Below are 18,980 nucleotides of genomic sequence, written 5' to 3'. Positions count from 1 at the left end.
GGTAAAGGTACTTCCTAACTTCACTCCTTTATGGCCTGGATCTTTTATCATGTGACTTTGTTCCATGTCATACTACCAGAACTACTGCACTGAATCATGTTATCATGTTTTTTTTTAAGTTTTGTATTTTTCAATGTTACGAACTAATTGACTTGTACGAATATAGGGTAACGAGTCTTTATATGCAATTTAGTTTAATATATTGACATATATATTTTTTCTTCCTGTACTCTGTATTCTTATATAAATTAATAAAAATATTGGAAAGAGACAAATCATGTTTAACTGAAGAAATCCTTAACCACCTAAATTCAAGCAAATGCAGGTTATCCACATAATTTAACCCTTTCGACCAGGAGGAGACAAACATTTTCTTTATTTGTCATTTCATTCCCCAATAATCTGCTCCTTTGATTTCTGTCCAGTTCCTTCTTTCAAAAACACAATTCTCCTCCCAACTCACTTCTTCAGATATCTTTACTCTTCAATGGCAGGAAGAAACTGAGGAAAAGTCTATTCTGCCATGCAAGCTGTAACACTGAAGTAGCATTTTCACCTTCAAAATGCTTCTCTTCAAGGCTAGCCAGAAATTGCTATGGACCACAATTCATACATTTCCATGTTAGATCTTACCATCATTCTGGTGCCTCTACATTGCACTCTTCTTCACATCCAGTGCCCTAAAGCGCACTCGGGTCTCTGCACAACTGATTTGTGATATTTATTCCTTCACATTTCAATCTCTTTTAAAAGCAAATAACCAATTGTTTTGATAGCTTTGAATTTACCTGTAACTAAACTACGTAAAATAACATTTTTGGGGATTAAGAATTTATCTCTTGAAATCATGAACAGATACTCATACATGATTCAAATTACACTATTTAGAAAATAGTGCAGATTTACTGGAGTCAATAAATAAAGAATACTTGTGTATTCAAACTTAAATTTAACAAAGTACAAAAATGCTGACAGTCTGCATTTTAAAAATATACAAGGTTGTTAATAGCACTTACAATTTCTGTCTTGAAAGAATTACTAATAAAACAATATTGTGTAATTAAAATATAATCTATAAGGCAAGAAATTATAAAACCTTAAATAAATAAATAAATAGCTAGATAGATAGATAGAGCCATCTGTAGATAAAATTGAGAATACCAAAAGTTACCACTTCAGAAAGTAATTTCTTTTAAGAGGGATACAATTTCTATGTAAACCCAGGCATGGCCTGTTCCAAGGTAAATGTAAAAACTGTGTGCTGATTTGCAGGTCCCTGTATCTTAAACACTTGTTTTATAGCTTTCAGAATCTACATCCCACACCCCCCCACCCCAGCTGTCCTGGTTACAAGGACCTGAAATGTCAAACAACAGGAATTCTGCAGATGCTGGAAATTCAAGCAACATACATCAAAGTTGCTGGTGAACGCAGCAGGCCAAGCAGCATCTATAGGAAGAGGCGCAGTCGACATTTCAGGCCGAGACCCTTCGTCAGGACTAACTGAAGGAAGAGTGAGTAAGGGATTTGAAAGCTGGAGGGGGAGGGGGAGATGCAAAATGATAGGAGAAGACAGGAGGGGGAGGGATAGAGCCGAGAGCTGGACAGGTGATAGGCAAAAGGGGATACGAGAGGATCATGGGACAGGAGGCCTAGGGAGAAAGACGGGGGGGGGTGACCCAGAGGATGGGCAAGAGGTATATTCAGAGGGACAGAGGGAGAAAAAGGAGAGTGAGAGAAAGAATGTGTGCATAAAAATGAGTAACAGCTGGGGTACGAGGGGGAGGTGGGGCCTAGCGGAAGTTAGAGAAGTCAATGTTCATGCCATCAGGTTGGAGGCTACCCAGACGGAATATAAGGTGTTGTTCCTCCAACCTGAGTGTGGCTTCATCTTTACAGTAGAGGAGGCCGTGGATAGACATGTCAGAATGGGAATGGGATGTGGAATTAAAATGTGTGGCCACTGGGAGATCCTGCTTTCTCTGGCGGACAGAGCGTAGATGTTCAGCAAAGCGGTCTCCCAGTCTGCGTCGGGTCTCACCAATATATAAAAGGCCACATCGGGAGCACCGGACGCAGTATATCACCCCAGTCGACTCACAGGTGAAGTGATGCCTCACCTGGAAGGACTGTTTGGGGCCCTGAATGGTGGTAAGGGAGGAAGTGTAAGGGCATGTGTAGCACTTGTTCCGCTTACACGGATAAGTGCCAGGAGAGTGATCAGTGGGGAGGGATGGGGGGGACGAATGGACAAGGGAGTTGTGTAGGGAGCGGTCCCTGCGGAATGCAGAGAGGGGGGGGGAGGGAAAGATGTGCTTAGTGGTGGGATCCCGTTGGAGGTGGCGGAAGTTACGGAGAATAATATGTTGGACCCGGAGGTAGGTGAGGACCAGGGGAACCCTATTCCTAGTGGGGTGGTGGATGGAGTGAGAGCAGATGTACGTGAAATGGAGGAGATGCGTTTAAGAGCAGAGTTGATAGTGGAGGAAGGGAAGCCCCTTTCTTTAAAAAATGAAGACATCTCCCTCGTCCTAGAATGAAAAGCCTCATCCTGAGAGCAGATGCGGCGGAGACGGAGGAATTGTGAGAAGGGGATGGCGTTTTTGCAAGAGACAGGGTGAGATGAGGAATAGTCCAGATTGACTTCTCTAACTTCCGCTAGGCCCCACCTCCCCCTCGTACCCCAGCTGTTACTCATTTTTATGCACACATTCTTTCTCTCACTCTCCTTTTTCTCCCTCTGTCCCTCTGAATATACCTCTTGCCCATCCTCTGGGTCACCCCCCCCCCGTCTTTCTCCCTAGGCCTCCTGTCCCATGATCCTCTCGTATCCCCTTTTGCCTATCACCTGTCCAGCTCTCGGCTCTATCCCTCCCCCTCCTGTCTTCTCCTATCATTTTGCATCTCCCCCTCCCCCTCCAGCTTTCAAATCCCTTACTCACTCTTCCTTCAGTTAGTCCTGACGAAGGGTCTCGGCCTGAAACGTCGACTGCGCCTCTTCCTGAAATGTCAACTGTTTTACTTTCCAATAAATCTGCCTGACCTGCTGTTCAACATTTTCTGTTTTACTTCTGATTTCCAGCAACTGGAGTTTTTTTTTGATATTAATTTTCAAGCTCATTACTAAATTTAATATGTCCTAATCTACATATTTTCAATTTCACAGTAAACTATGGAAGTGTACTAATAAGGAGACTAGGTATTCTGTTCACTTTTCTTGTAGCACAATATTCATGCTTTCAGCATAACTTTCTTAGTAGTTCATAAATCTCAATGTACTGTTACAGATACCAATCTGAATGATTTAAATTGATAGCCACACAGGTTCATCTCCAATGTGCTACAAGGTTGAATGGTTTTGATTCCTGCAAGATAAATGTCTGAGGATGAAACAATTCAACCACAAGCAACTCTAATACATTTACATACTGTATTATCAAATTCATGACCCACACAGATACTATAATGTACACCAGCAGCACAACACATCTTCAGCACACATCATTTACAGACAGCACTGTAGTTAATCACTAAAGCTACTCAGAAAACATCTCTCAACTTCACAAAACCACAACCTTCTATTACCAAGGACAAAAGGGCACTCATATCCAAAAATTCTGTAGAGATTCAATCACCTGAAAGACTGCAGTGATTGCAGGTGATAGCTCATCACTTATTAAATGAGCAACGCATAGTAAGCCAGCAATGCCCAGATCACACAATTAATAATTCCTGTATTAGTCTTTTCAAATAAGATCTAGTGAAAGTATTGATTTTTGGGTTTAGCAAATAACTTCAGCCACCAACCTTCAAATCTGAATATAGATTGTAGATTTAATTTAAAAATGCAGCTGTGAACAATAGGTTCTCAAAAGCCTTGAATCACAAACCAGGCAGACTAGGAAACAGGCACTTAACTGATTGGATTCATGCTTATGTAGACAATCAACATCCCATTGCATCGATACAACAGTAATAAACACTTATTTTGCGTGTGATAGTGGGAAGATCCAGGCATTGTAAACTGTTACATGAGTATTTCAAGAGGGCATTATAAATATGGATTTGGTTGAACTGTCCTGAATTTTCTTTGATCTTTAGCATATAAAATGCATGTCGTGATGGGCACAGGCAGTCCTTTTTCCCCCAAGTAAAAGGGACTCCATATGTTGCCTGCTGTATCTTGTTTTGTCAAATAAAGAGGCTGCTCGATATATACCAGTACTTTTCTCTGGTGACTTCATTCACGCAACAACATACACTCTAACTTGGCAATTATACTGGACTTAATCCTGGAACTCATACCCCAAAATTCAATCACCTAAAAGACTGTAGTGAATGAAGGTGATAGCAAACTATTTTTTAAAAGTGCAATACATAGTAAACCAGCAACGCCTAGATCACACAACTAATAACTACTGTTATTAATCTTTTCAAATAAGATCTAGCGAAAATAAATTCAAATATTATACCAGGGCTTAAGAAGAATAATGGGAGCTGCCTTAATGACTATCACCCGGCAGCACTCACATCTACAGTGATCACATCGATGACTGCATTGGCACTGCTTCCTGCACGCATGCAGAACTCGTTGACTTTATTAACTTTGCCTCCAACTTTCACCCTGCCCTCAAGTTTACCTGGTCCATTTCCGACACCTCCCTCCCCTTTCTAGATCTTTCTGTCTGTCTCTGGACACAGCTTATCCACTGATGTCTACTATAAGCCTACTGACTCTCACAGCTATCTGGACTATTCCTCTTCTCACCCTGTCTCTTGCAAAAACGCCATCCCCTTCTCGCAATTCCTCCGTCTCCGCCGCATCTGCTCTCAGGATGAGGCTTTTCATTCTAGGATGAGGGAGATGTCTTCCTTTTTTAAAGAAAGGGGCTTCCCTTCCTCCACTATCAACTCTGCTCTTAAACGCATCTCCCCCATTTCACGTATATCTGCTCTCACTCCATCCTCCCACCACCCCACTATGAATAGGGTTCCCCTGGTCCTCACCTACCACCCCACCAGCCTCCGGGTCCAACATATTATTCTCCGTAACTTCCGCCACCTCCAACGTGATCCCACCACTAAGCACATCTTTCCCTCCCCCCCCCTGCATTCCGCAGGGATTGCTCCCTACACGACTCCCTTGTCCATTCGTCCCCCCCGATCCCTCCCCACTGATCTCCCTCCTGGCACTTATCCGTGTAAGCGGAACAAGTGCTACACATGCCCTTACACTTCCTCCCTTACCACCATTCAGGACCCCAAACAGTCCTTCCAGGTGAGGCATCACTTCACCTGTGAGTCGACTGGGGTGATATACTGCGTCCGGTGCTCCCGATGTGGCCTTTTATATATTGGCGAGACCCGACGCAGACTGGGAGACCGCTTTGCTGGACATCTACGCTCTGTCCGCCAGAGAAAGCAGGATCTCCCAGTGGCCACACATTTTAATTCCACATCCCATTCCCATTCTGACATGTCTATCCACGGCCTCCTCTGCTGTAAAGATGAAGCCACACTCAGGTTGGAGGAACAACACCTTATATTCTGTCTGGGTACCCTCCAACCTGATGGCATGAACATCGACTTCTCTAACTTCCGCTATGGCCCCACCTCCCCCTCGTACCCCATCTGTTACTCATTTTTATGCACACATTCTTTCTCTCACTCTCCTTTTTCTCCCTCTGTCCCTCTGAATATACCTCTTGCCCATCCTCTGGGTCACCCCCCCACCTTGTCTTTCTTCCCGGACCTCCTGTCCCATGATCCTCTCGTATCCCCTTTTGCCTATCACCTGTCCAGCTCTCAGCTCTATCCCTCCCCCTCCTGTCTTCTCCTATCATTTTGGATCTCCCCCTCCCCCTCCAACTTTCAAATCCCTTACTCACTCTTCCTTCAGTTAGTCCTGACGAAGGGTCTTGGCCTGAAACGTCGACTGCACCTCTTCCTACAGATGCTGCTTGGCCTGCTGCGTTCACCAGCAACTTTGATGTATGTTGCTTGAATTTCCAGCATCTGCAGAATTCCTGTTGTCTACAGTGATGAAATGCTTTGAGAGACTGGTCATGACTAGACTGAATTCCTGCCTCAGTAAGGACATGGAACCACTGCAATTTGCCTGTCGCCACAATAGGTCAACAGCAGATGCAATCTCAATGGCTCTTCACACGGCCTTAGACCACCTATGTCATAGCACAAACACCTATGTCAGGATGCTGTTCATCAGCTATAGCTCAGCATTAACACCATCATTCCCACAATCCTGATTGAGAAGTTACAGAACTTGGGCCTCTGTACCTCCCTCTGTAATTGGATCCTTGACTTCCTAAATGGAAGACCACAATCTGTGTGAATTGGTGACAGTATCTCCTCCTCACTGACGATCAACACTGGTGCACCTCAGGGGTGTGTGCTTAGCCCACTGCTCTACTCTCTCTATACCCATGATGTATTGAATTGACTTTATTTCTTACACCCTTCACATACGGGGAGTAAAAATCTTTACGTTACATCTCCATCTAAACGTGTAATCATAGTAATTTATAATAATTTATAATAAATAGAACAGTCCACGTAACATAGAAATACACTAAAATCAGCATGAGTTAATCAGTGGCTAGGCATAGCTCAAATACCATCTATAAATTTGCTGATGATACAACCATTGTTGGTAGAATCTCAGATGAAGACAAGAGGCTGTAGAGGAGCAAGAAATGCCAGCTAGTGGAGTGGCGCTGCAGTAACAACCTGGCACTCAACGTCAGTAAGACGAAAGAGCTGATTGTGGACTTCAGGAAGGGTAAGAGAAAGGAACACATATCAATCCTCACAGAGGGATCAGAAGTGGAGAGAATGAGCAGTTTCAAGTTCCTGAGTGTCAAGATCTCTGACAGCCTAACCTGGTTCCAACATAGTGATGCATTTATAAAGAAGGCAAGACAGCAACTATACTTCATTAGGAGTTTGAAGAGATTTGGTATGTCAGCAAATACACTCAAAAACTTTAATAGATGTACCGTGGAGAGCATTCTGACAGGCTGCATCACTGTCTGGTATGGCGGGGGGGGGGGCAGAGGGGGGCTACTGCACAGGGCCAAAAGAAGCTGCAGAGGGTTGTAAATTTAGTCAGCTCCATCTTGGGTACTAGCCTACGAAGTGCCCAGGACATCTTCAAGGAGTGGTGTCTCAGAAAGGCAGCATCCATTATTAAAGACCTCCAGCATGCCCTTTTCTCACTGTTACCATCAGGTAGGAGGTACAGAAGCCTGAAAGCACACACTTGGCGATTCAGGAACAGCTTCGACCCCTCTGCCATCCAATTCCTAAATGGATATTGAACCCATGAACACTACCTCAATTTTTAAATACGTATTATTTCTGTTTTTTGCACAAGTTTTAATCTATTCAATATACATAATACTGTAATTGATTTATTATTTATTTTCCTCCTTCTATAAAATGTATTCCATTGAACTGCTGCTGCTAAGTTAACAAATTTCACGACACATGCCGGTGATAATAAACCTGATTCTGATGTCCTATTCAAGCTTAAAAATCAAAGTACTTCTCTCTCCTACTGAACCTAATCATCACATCCCGTATTTCCAAAAGCAAAGTATAATAAAGTAAAATCTCAGTCTGCAAATTCTTAGAAGCCTTATTTATTCAGATATTATTTTTAAAGGATTTAACTGTCTCAAGGGTATATACAATCTTCTGGGGAGAAGGTATTTTAAACTTTGATCACTCTTACCACATAATTTACAATTGCTCAGGGCTTTTTCCAATAGTTTTTAAACCAAGAATTATTTAGAACACGGCCTATGACCAACTTGGGCAAAATTTCTTCTGAATGAGACTTTAAATACCTCTTTCCAAAGCTGGTGTTTGGATAGATACAAAATAGTCAATCAGTAATAAATGGTAAATATTTCAAAATTATCTGGTTATGCAAGGTGGGTAAAAATACACATACCGGCATTTCCAAATTTTTTATTGTACTTTGTTTCTGAGACTAAGAAAGGGAATGCGGTAATTTGGTTCAGAACGAAAGACACACGTTTTAATTTTCAAGTTTGCTTTGGGTAGTAGAATTTTTCCTCAGCAGTATAATTGTAATATTCACAGGAGTCAAATAATATTTGAAATTACTAACAGAGGGAGAAAAATGTGCTGCATATGTGAGATACCAGATCAGCAGTTTCTATATTTTCTCTCTTTCCCTCCTGATCATTTCAGATTTTTATTTACTTCACTTTTGTACACGAACTATTCACTTACTGTTATCACCCTTCTCAACTTGCATCACTGCTTTCATCTCACCTTGACTCCGCCCTATTTAGAGCTCACACAATCGTCCTAGAATCAGATTCATACTGAATAGTACCAGGCCCTTTGGCCTACTATTGTTTCTGAATGTCCCTAACAAAAAAAACTTACAAATTTCACAAATCTGATGAGCGGTGATTAACATTTAACAGTAACTCCATTTCTATCTTCAGAAATGTTACTGGATTTATTAAGTTTTTACTCCACTTTTTAAATTGCTCCTGTAGTATTTTGCTTTTGACTTTTACAGTCATTGGCCTCACTCAGAGAATCATGAAACAAAATCTCTCCGATTTCCATGCTATTCCGAACACAGATTGCTTGCAAACTGTGAGTGGCAATTCCAAAATTCCAGAATTTCTGTTCCAAGCTGATCATTCAGTTTCCCTCATTCACCCTAATTGAATATAGCTTGCCATGAAATCCTTCAGTAAAACTAAAAATAAATTGGAAAAAAAGCTTGACACACACTCTGTAAAACCCAACTGCAGAGTGCATCTATCATCAACAAACAGAGCAAGAAAATGAAGCTCTGTATATTGTTACGTACCCCGTAACTGGGTTGCCAAACCAGCAGAAATGGATCACTCAGTTGGAGTCTGGAGTACTAGAACTAAGAAAGTTTTATTAAAGAAACAAGCAACACAGTAATCGAAAGGATAATAAATGCAACAGTTCAACAATGATAACCACACATGTGCACAGAATTAAGATAACAGCATCAATCAAGCTCTATCGTTGTCTAGGGGTAAATGACCAAATTTCAACGTGACTCAAAGTTCAGTTCGCAGTAATCGTTGCCATGGCGATGGACAACGTGGTGGGGAGAGAGAGATAGAACAGGAACAACTGATCATTCAGAACACTGCTTCACTCACAGACCGGCGAGATTGCTCACAAGCAACTTTTGGGCGGGTCCTTGGTGATGTCACCTGAGGTCACCAACTGTGACCCCTCCTCCAGATGCGGTCGATCCTCTGCAGTGAACCCGGCACCCAGGCAAGGGCGGACACACACTGGGTTCCCGCTGATCGTACCTTTCCACCCTGGCCGTTGTCTGATACTTCTCACCCCCTCGTGAGAGGCGCACCGCTTCCAGGGTCTCGTTACCTCGGGTGGCGTGTGTGTCGCCTTAGCGAACTGGTCCCTTTTTATCCCCCTGCTGGGGTATCGCCTGTCCACCACTTCAAACAGTTCAAGGTTCAAAGGGGGGAGCCGCTCCAGACAGCTCTCTCTCCCCCACGCCCCTTCATTACACATCTCCAGACGCTGCTCCATTGTTCCTTATCTCTCTCCTTCCCCTGAGGGCAGGTGGCAGACCAACTGCTGATGCCACTGATGCTAGCCCAGGCCAGCAAACATCTTAATTTTATGTGTATTCTCGTCACAATATTGCAACACTATTTCTTGTTTCAGGGAATAAAGGGCTCTGTGCCCATTATAATTAACATCTCAGATACAACTTACACCTGACCCTGATCTGCAATGATTGCTCAATGCCCAGCCCAACAAATTTTGGCCAATTATATTCCATTAAATTTATGTCTTACTTCACTGCTGTTTTGTTGGAGGATGAGGCAATAAGGTTCTTTTACTTTAGGCTCTCTAGTCAATTCAGGTTCATTGCACAACACCCAATCCAAAATAGCTGATCCCCTAGTGGGCTCAACCATGAGCTGCTCTAACAAGTCATCTCGTAGGTATTCAAGAAATTCCCCTCTTGGAATCCCACAACCAACTTGATTTTCCCAAACCACTTGCATATTGAAATCCCCAATGACCATTGTAATGTTGCCCTTTTGGCATGTGTTTTCTATCTCCCATTGTAACTTGGAGGCCACATCCTTATTACTGTTTAGGGATCTGTATACAACTCTCATCAGAGTCTTTTACCCTTGCAGTTCCTTAGCTCTAGCCACAACGATTCAATGTCTTCCAACCCTATGTCACCTTTTTCTAATGATTTGATTTCATTTTTTTTCCAACAGAGCAACGCCACCCCGTCTTCTTGCCTAACCTTTCGATATAATGCATATCCTTTAACGTTAAGCTCCCAGCTATAATCTTCTTTCAGCCATGATTCAGTGATGCCTACATCATATTTGCCAATCTGTAACTGCGCTACAAGTTCATTAACTTTATTCTGTATACTGCACGCATTCAAATATAACACCTTCAGTTCTGTATTCACCTGAAACATGAATCATGACCTGAATTATGAAAGGAACTAGCCTGTCGAGCCTGCTCCGCCATTCAATAAGATCATGGCTGATCTGGCCATGGACTCTTCTGCACCTACCTGCCTTTTCCCCATAACCCTTAATTCCCCTTCTATGCAAAAAGTACTTACATTCCCTATTGTATGTAATCATGTTGCTACAGATGATGGTGATTAGCATTGTCACTGAAGGAAATAATAGGAGCAGCACAAAAATTAAAAAAAATTAATTTGCAAGATCGGTCTTAGGCACTTGCAACAAAGCATGCTGGGTGAATCCAATCAGAGAAACAAGTGAGGTCTTGCAGAGAAGGAGAGAGCAGAGCAAAGGCCAAGTGCATACTGGATAATGCACATGCTCACACGCCTCATACCTGCCAGAAATCCTGATGAAGGAGTGTGATGAAGACAGGGGGAGAAAATGGATGCCCAGTTACATCACAATATACAGTACACTACATTAAACTAAAACAAGCAACTGTGCAGGCAAACAATAAGAACAGTTAATGGATACATCAACACTAAGCCACAGTAGCAGTTTGAATGATTAGACTTCCAGTACTGTTAAGATGGCATTATCAATGTTAAACTTCAACAAATCAAACATACAAGGACTCGTGAAGTGTTAAAAGCATCACAATGCAGCAAAACATCTTCATGTTAGTATGCAGACAATAATATTTGCTAAAATAGTTCCAGATTAAATTAAGTCACCTGAAGTATACCTGCCCATAGAGCCATTCACAATAAGACACCTGCAGAAATGACCCAGTGACATTGATAGTGTGATTTATTTTAGATTTGTATTACTTTAAAGAACTCTCTATTTGATGCTGTGGTGTCATGTGCATTATATTCACAGAACACTGTATTGTGTTTGCAGTATACTTGTAGATAAGCAACAGCCACCTGGAATCTCAAACACAGGTGTACCTGGAAAAATACCCACAGTGAAGCCATAAAATACCTGTTGGGAGTAAAATCAGGCATGGTAAAATTACAGTACATCTCTAGAGAGCAACAACAGTCTTAATGAAACTGCAATATACTTGCAGACAGCAAAAAGACAGTGAATCTTCACTATCTGAAGCTAAATGACATTAATATATGGAAGATAAGAACAAATAACAGTGACACTGCAACACATCCACAGACCACTGAAGTTGCAACTCACATGAACAAACAGAAAACAGCCTTAAATGTAGGTCACAATAAAGAACCAGTGAGACAAGAAGAATCAATTATAAATGCAATTTTGTTTACAAAACAGATGTTGAATCAAACCTTTTCCTTCAAATATAAAAGCAAGGTTCAAGTCAAAATAGTTGAAAAGGGAATACAGGTTAATGTTAGATGTCACATTGAAGCATCATCGATGTGGCATCTGACATTAAATTTAAAAGTTTAAACCTTAAAGAGACTGATGGACATCCACTGTTTAATTATGCTAGAAAGAATGGATTAGAATTAAGAGTGTGATTACCTGTAATTGTACCAGTGAGATGACAAAGTGCAGGAAGAGTATGTTGGATTGGCTATTTGGAATGAAAAGAGATGCTTCAGAGGAGCACTGAAAAGTGCCTGAGGAAAATACTTTACACCAGAGAGAAATACTGTAGTTGATAGCAAAAGAGTCAGATTAGAAAGTTTCTTTTAGAGTGTATGTTGTTCTGGGGCTGGGGAGAGAAACAAGAGTAAGGATGGAATGAGAGGGATATAAGGGATATGTTTCCCTTGTGATCAGATCAGTGTTTGAGTTTTGGATTGTTGAGCTTCATGAGCAGTTGCTGAGGTAAATAGAGTTATTTTGAATGAAGAGGAAACTAAGCTTTTAGAAGACAGTGTGATTAGAGTAAGTCTGGAAGTTATTTGAAGTTGGTGAGATCAAGAGATAGTTCTGGGTGTAATCAAATGTAAGCATTTTTATTGCTGGGAGCAGCAGATAAACAAGACTGGTAAGAGTGGTATCGTCATCACACACTTGCAATATACAAATATATGGATGGGAAAACTTTGATATGTAATCGCTCACTAATGATGTTCCTCAAAGAATGCTCAAATAATTTTAAACCAAAGAAATCAAAAATGTTGTAAGTCTGGAAAGGAAGTCTCAGAAAACAATGTGAACAATACCAGTCAAATTTTCCAAGGATGCTTAGAGTTGCATTTGTTTTTAAAATGGGGTGAAAAGACTTTCTTTGCTCAAAATTATAGTAACAACAAGCAGCTGCACATTAACATTGGAAGAACATTTAACTCAAATGAACATTAAATTTCAGGAAACAGAAGCTCTACATTTCCATTCATACATCATTAGGGAGCAAAACAGATATCTCAAAGTTTATTTAATGTGCTCACTATAGAAAAAGTAAGTGCTATTTTAAGTCTCTTTTGAATTGGCTCTTACTTGGAAGGTGTGCATGTTATTGGGAGTGGAACTCAAGTCTCACAATTTATAGAAGATAATTTATCCAAAGTTTCTGTTCTAGATTTAGTAGTTCCTGCAGGAATGATGGTTAGCTTTCAAGAAAAGTTCTGATTTTGCCATTGATTTGCTTTTGGTTGAACTGTCTACCCATGTATAAACAAACTACAGTCAAGAGGAAAACAAATTCAATCTTGGCAAAGACAGTGGGAAAACTGCAGTTCTGCAAGTATCCATACTCTATCATTGCCCATTCAAAATTCTTTTTCAGGTGATCCATTCACGCATAGCAAAAGGCACATATAGCACATAAAAGGTAACAAGCACATACAAGCTATCAGTAAAATACAATCACACAAAAAAATGTAGTCCAAGACCCCGAGTCCATGAATGGTGCAGAATAGTGTAGTTGACCACAATACAGCTTGCCTTCTGCCAAGCAAACACTGCGGGCAGCATCCACTCCAGCTTGGACTCCATCCCACACCATCTTCAGTGGAGTGTACTGACTTCCATGTCTCTCCCCTGGGTGGCTGTACCATGGCTTAATGTCTAGTTCTCCCTATGACTGAAATCACACAGCTCCTCCAATGTCTGCCAATAAATTGGTGAATCGGACTTGCAGCATTCCACATTAACAATGTCCAACAGGGTCTTGCAATTACAAGAAAAGTGATATCACTCGCTGTTAGATTGCACACCTCCTTTGTACACCGACTGCTCAGACGTCTCTCAAATGCAAGCAGCAGTACGATCTGCACCAAGTCCAGCTCCTTCAGTTTCTCTACGAATGAGCAACTCGTTGATAGGGTAGACCTGCAGTACTTTACGTTCTTAATGTCTTGCCATCGTAAAAAAAAACATTTAAAAAAGACAATAACACCTTTGGTTGCTGCTGCGATCACGTGCGCCGCCATTTAAGGGTCTGTATAAGGGGCAGAGGAACCTTGCTGGAATAGAAGCTGATTTTATTGGTAGTTTTTTAAAATCCAATCTCAGTGAATAGCAAATCAAGAAATTTGTTACATGTTCAAAACGTTAGCTAATATTTGGCGTATTTAATATTTGATCTTAGCATAAAAAGATACCCCACAAATTCATCTGTTAACTATCTTTAAGCAGTCAGTGGTTTAGAAACAGTTAACGCTCAGTGTCGGCTGTGGTCGGTTGCTTCCAAGGCATTGGCAAGTTGACGGTGCCTGGAAGTTTATGGCAGGGAATTTCTCCCTTTTGCCGCCTGCTATCAGGGACTCAGGGAGTCGATCGACTCGGGGACTTTTGAGACTTTATTTACCATGCCCATGGTTTGTTCTTCATCAAATTATGGTAGGTGCTTTGCACTGCTGTAACTATACGTTATAATTATGTGATTCCGTCAGTGTTAGTCTTTGGTTTGTCCTACTTTCTGTGATATCACTCTAGAGAAACACTGTATCATTTCTTAACGCATGTATGCATTTCTAAATGACAATAAAAGAGGACTGAGTATTCTCATACTCTAATCTAATCTCATCAGGTAAGACAATATATCAGCACTTTTCAGAATATCAACATGATTATGGATAAAGCTGAAAAACAGATTTGATATATTTGATTCTTTATGAACTTAAATTGTCCTAGAAATCTATCTGCTTTTTATCAGTGCCAAATGGTCATGAAGATGGGGTCCAAGAAAACAATGGGCAGAAAATGTGCCCAGTAGACTTACTTTTATGCATCTTCCAGATCATAAAATTTGGTATCACGAATATACTACAGTAGAACAGGATTCAAGTCATGTTAATACCATACACTCCAAGTGACATCTGTTTCTGAATAGTCCAGTTAACATGGAGAAATTTCAATTACCGGGAAAAAAATGATGTAAAATGCACAGAATACAAATTGATGTCCTTACCAAGAACTTCAACTTCAACTGGGATATTTCGCTTTGTGTATATTGTAAACAGATCTGACACAACATATTGCCAGTGGACTGAACACACAACACTTTTAAATTTGCTTTAGGTAGTTAGTATAAAACAGTTAACTGTTTAAAAATACATATTTCGGCCAACTACCTAGAATCAACCGCTTTACATACAAGCCAACATGACGTTACTTACCTTCCCATCACTTCGTTTCACTATGAACTGGTCCAGACCCTGATCTGAAAAGGAGAGACACCCAATGTTATGATTAAATATCACAATGTAATCCTCTTAATACTTGCATTGACTTATTTATTCTGATGCCATGCTACTCATATTACTGTTAATTCCCTTGGAGATGTTTTTAACTTTTTTTTAAAACAATACTTTCAAAGCAAAATTTCTGTAGTAAATTCCAACTCAGTGTATTTGCCAGGATACAATAAATGCCATTATTTACTGCGCTAGGAGATCTTACCCAGTCCATCACAGGTAAAGCCTTCCTCACCACTAAGTACATCTACACAAATGTACTTGAGTGCACATGCGCCGGTCGTGCATGCAGCCTGATACAGCCATTCTGATCAGTATTCTTACTTTTTAACAAGTTATTTTTTGTATTTTTTTCTCACGGTAACACGTCGAAGCTGCACCCTCTCTAACATGCTGGTAGAGAGAGTTTTATTTGGGTTTTTAGTGCTGGAAATAGTTACATCCCGACACGCAGGACAGAAGCATGGTCGCATTTTTCATTCCAGGGACCAGCTGCTTGCGCTAATGCCGGCCGGTTTAGTGAGCAGAGCAGCTGACACCCCGCTGAAATCTGGAGGAAAACACACAGAGGATGCAGAGGGGGATCACAAAGTCGAGGAAAGAGGACCGGGTCGAGACAACAGAGACTTATGGAGAAGAGGAGTTCAGTGGGTAATAAAATGGGCGAGTTCACGGCGCTAGCCAGGCGTCAGAGAACATTTCGGGAGTGCAGTGTTATGTGCTTCACTGGAACGGGGCTGCACGAGGACATTCTGATCAAAACTTCTCCATGGACGGCTTCCAGACCGTTCCGGCTGACTGGAAGTGCACTGAGAGCGGTAAGCGTGAAGGAGTTGGGTGCTTACTGTTCTGGTTAACAACAGATGGTGCAATCCAGGTCATATTACAATCGAGGAACATGTATGTAGACTAGATATTCAACTTTTTACTGTTGGACTTTGGCCACATTCCACCGAGATAGAACACTGGACGGCACGGGAGGTCGCTCCTGCCTGTGGCCATCGAACTTGCAGCTACTCCCGTGGAGGATCAGACACCCTGAGCCAATAGACTGGTCCTGGACTTATTTTCCATCTGGCATAGTTTGCATTTTGTTATTTGATTGTTTGTGGTTTTTGTATTGCTATACTTATGCTCTTTTCTTGGTTGGTGCGGCTGTAACGAAACCCAATTTCCCTCGGGATCAATAAAGTATATCTATCTATCAAAACATTATCGTAGGAAAGCAGCATCCATCATCAGGGATCCCCACCATCCAGGACATCCTCTCTTCTCACTTTGCCATCAGAAAGGTGGCACAAGAGTCCTAGGCCTCACACCACCAGGTTCAGAAACAGTTTTACCCCTCAATCATCAGGCTCTTGAACCAAAGGGGATAACTTCACTTGTCCTATCATTGAAACGTTCCCACAAACTAAGGACTCACTTTTAAGGACTCTTCATGTTCTCGATATTTATTATTTATTATTATTACTTTCTGTCTTTTTGTATTTGCAGTTTGTTGTCTTTTGCACACTGGTTGATCACCAAAGTTGATGCAGTCTTTCATTAATTCTGTTATGGTTATAATGATTAACTCACACTGATTTCAGTGTGTTTCTATATTACATTGACTGCTCTATGTATTATAAATTACTATGATTGCACATTCATACGAAGACGTAATGTAAAGATTTTTACTGCTCACGTATGTGAAGGATGTAAGAAATAAAGTCAATTCAATTCAATGCTACGATGGATTTACTGAGTATGCCCACAAGAAAATGAATCACAGGGTTGTATATGATGACATATAAGTACTTTGAAAATAAGTTTACTTTAAACTTTCTCAGGCAGGTTTTGTCTCATGTTTTATGATTCATTGCCACTTGCTTCACACTATCAAGGTTCTACTGTGAATTATGAAACTAAAAATCCAAATATTCAGTAAGTTAAAATCCCAAGCTTTATTCCTTCAGGGTGAGATGACAAACTGCTCCATTCTTCTGTCTCAGAAGAATGGTGTATGATGAGATGCACATAGCACAACTTTCAAGAACTGGCTACTGTGCTCTGTTTTTTGAACTCTTTACTGCAGATCAAGAAGAAATGGCAATGGACACAGCACTGCTAGGTGGGTTTTCAAAAGGTAAAGGAAATGGTGATGTCACACATTTAGATAGAGCAAATCAGATGAAATGCACTAAGGACAAGTTAGTGTATTTCATCTGATTTGCTCTATCTAAATTTACAAAATTACACCATTTACAGAACTGTGTTGGTGGAAGAGACAGTCAGGAACAGGGCGAATTATAGAAACAAAAGAACAATAGGTTTTCAATTGTTGAAAACGTTTAATGAAAGCTTGAATACATCTCCACAAACAACAGATGATGTTTTGCTAAGTGCTTTTACAGCTGGCAAATTACATTCGCATAAATTTAATTCCTTCATTATCCTCTTGAGCAGGGTTTCTCACCCGGGCTTCTGTGAGAGCTCATGATTTTAAAAAAAGTTTTTTGAACGCACAACATGCAATGCTGGTGCTCACAGTACAGGGCAGTGACCAAGCAGCTTTGTTAGCAATCTCAGCCCAGTATGGCAGTGCCATGTTTATTTAGCTGAGTTCATTCTCAGTTTTTGACGTGAGATAGGGGAGGCTGTTGATAATTGGTGAGTGCTGTATGCACCGCGGGAAGAACAGTAGGTTGATGAGGAGCGTGAAATGCGTTTTCTGAGCTATGAACGAATTCACCCAACTTAGATTCACCCAAGTCAGTCTCTTACCGCCCCCCCCCCACCAAATTACCTCCTCCAACTTCCCCTTATGTGCCGCCAACTAACTTATGGGAGCGGACAAACTCTACCAGTGTAGTAGAAAAGTGAAGGGAAAATTTCACTCTAAAGACAGTCCAATGTGGCAATTTTTGAAAAGGTGCGAGATGGAAGAGGATGATCCTAGGCTTATGGACAATTCTGATAAGGTTAATGCTGAAGAATTACAATCCTCTGAGTCATTTCACTGCACTAGTGTCGATTATTTTAAATAGCTATTGGAATCAAAAAACCGAGTAAAGCTTTAATTAATAAAGTCACAAACAGTAAAAAAAAATAAAGGAAGTTACTTAGTAGCAGAACTTATTACCCAGAAAAGTGAAAGTCACATAGCTGGTGAGAACCTAATAATGCCAGCATGTAAAAATATAGTGGGCAAAATGCTAAAACAAGATGCAGTATGAGAAATTGAAAAGGTTTCACTCTCAAACAGTACGATAAATCGATGTATTGATGACAGGTCACATAATGCTGAAGAGGTTTTCTGAGATAAATTGAAAGACAACTGCTTCTCTATCCCGGTTGATGAGTCACCAATAAATGCCATGTTGTCGCATTTGTAAGATTTGTATATAATGGTGAAATTCAAGAAAACTTTCTGTTGCAAAGAACTGCCAAAAACAAGCAAAGGCCAAGATATATTTAATGTTTTATCTTCATATCAAGACAAACAAAAGGATTGTCTTGGAGGAAATGTGTTGGCATCTGTACTGATGGCGCTCCATCAATGACTGGCACCATGACAGGTTTTGTTTCTCTTGTTTAAAAAAAAGGAAATCCTGACATTGTCACAGCTTTCTTCACAGAGAGGTGCTGATGCCAAAAACTCTTGGAGATGAAATGAAAGCAGTTCTGGATGATGCTAGAAAAATGGTTAACTTTATTAAGCAAAGACCAATTCACTCGAGAATGTTTAAAAAACTGTGTGAAAACCCGGACAAAGAACACACCAATCTCCTGCTAAATACAGAAATCTGGCAGCGTAGCAGAGGAAGAGTTCTCAGCAGGGTGT

The 18,980-nt window shown here is 40.9% G+C and overlaps 1 protein-coding gene across 3 annotated transcripts in view; it reads right to left on the bottom strand.

The window, feature by feature from the left end:
* micu1 (mitochondrial calcium uptake 1) overlaps nucleotides 1-18,980 on the bottom strand; it is a 136,397-nt gene that overhangs the window by 42,057 nt on the left and 75,360 nt on the right. For all 3 annotated transcript variants that reach the window (XM_063070561.1, XM_063070560.1, XM_063070562.1), the window contains one exon: nucleotides 15,077-15,120. In XM_063070561.1, the coding sequence (XP_062926631.1) occupies nucleotides 15,077-15,120 (44 nt within the window). The remainder of the gene's footprint in view (nucleotides 1-15,076; nucleotides 15,121-18,980) is intronic.

The sequence above is a fragment of the Mobula hypostoma genome, chromosome 18, assembly GCF_963921235.1.
Source record: "Mobula hypostoma chromosome 18, sMobHyp1.1, whole genome shotgun sequence".
Taxonomy (NCBI): domain Eukaryota; kingdom Metazoa; phylum Chordata; class Chondrichthyes; order Myliobatiformes; family Myliobatidae; genus Mobula; species Mobula hypostoma.
This window is presented reverse-complemented; position numbering and strand designations above follow the sequence as displayed.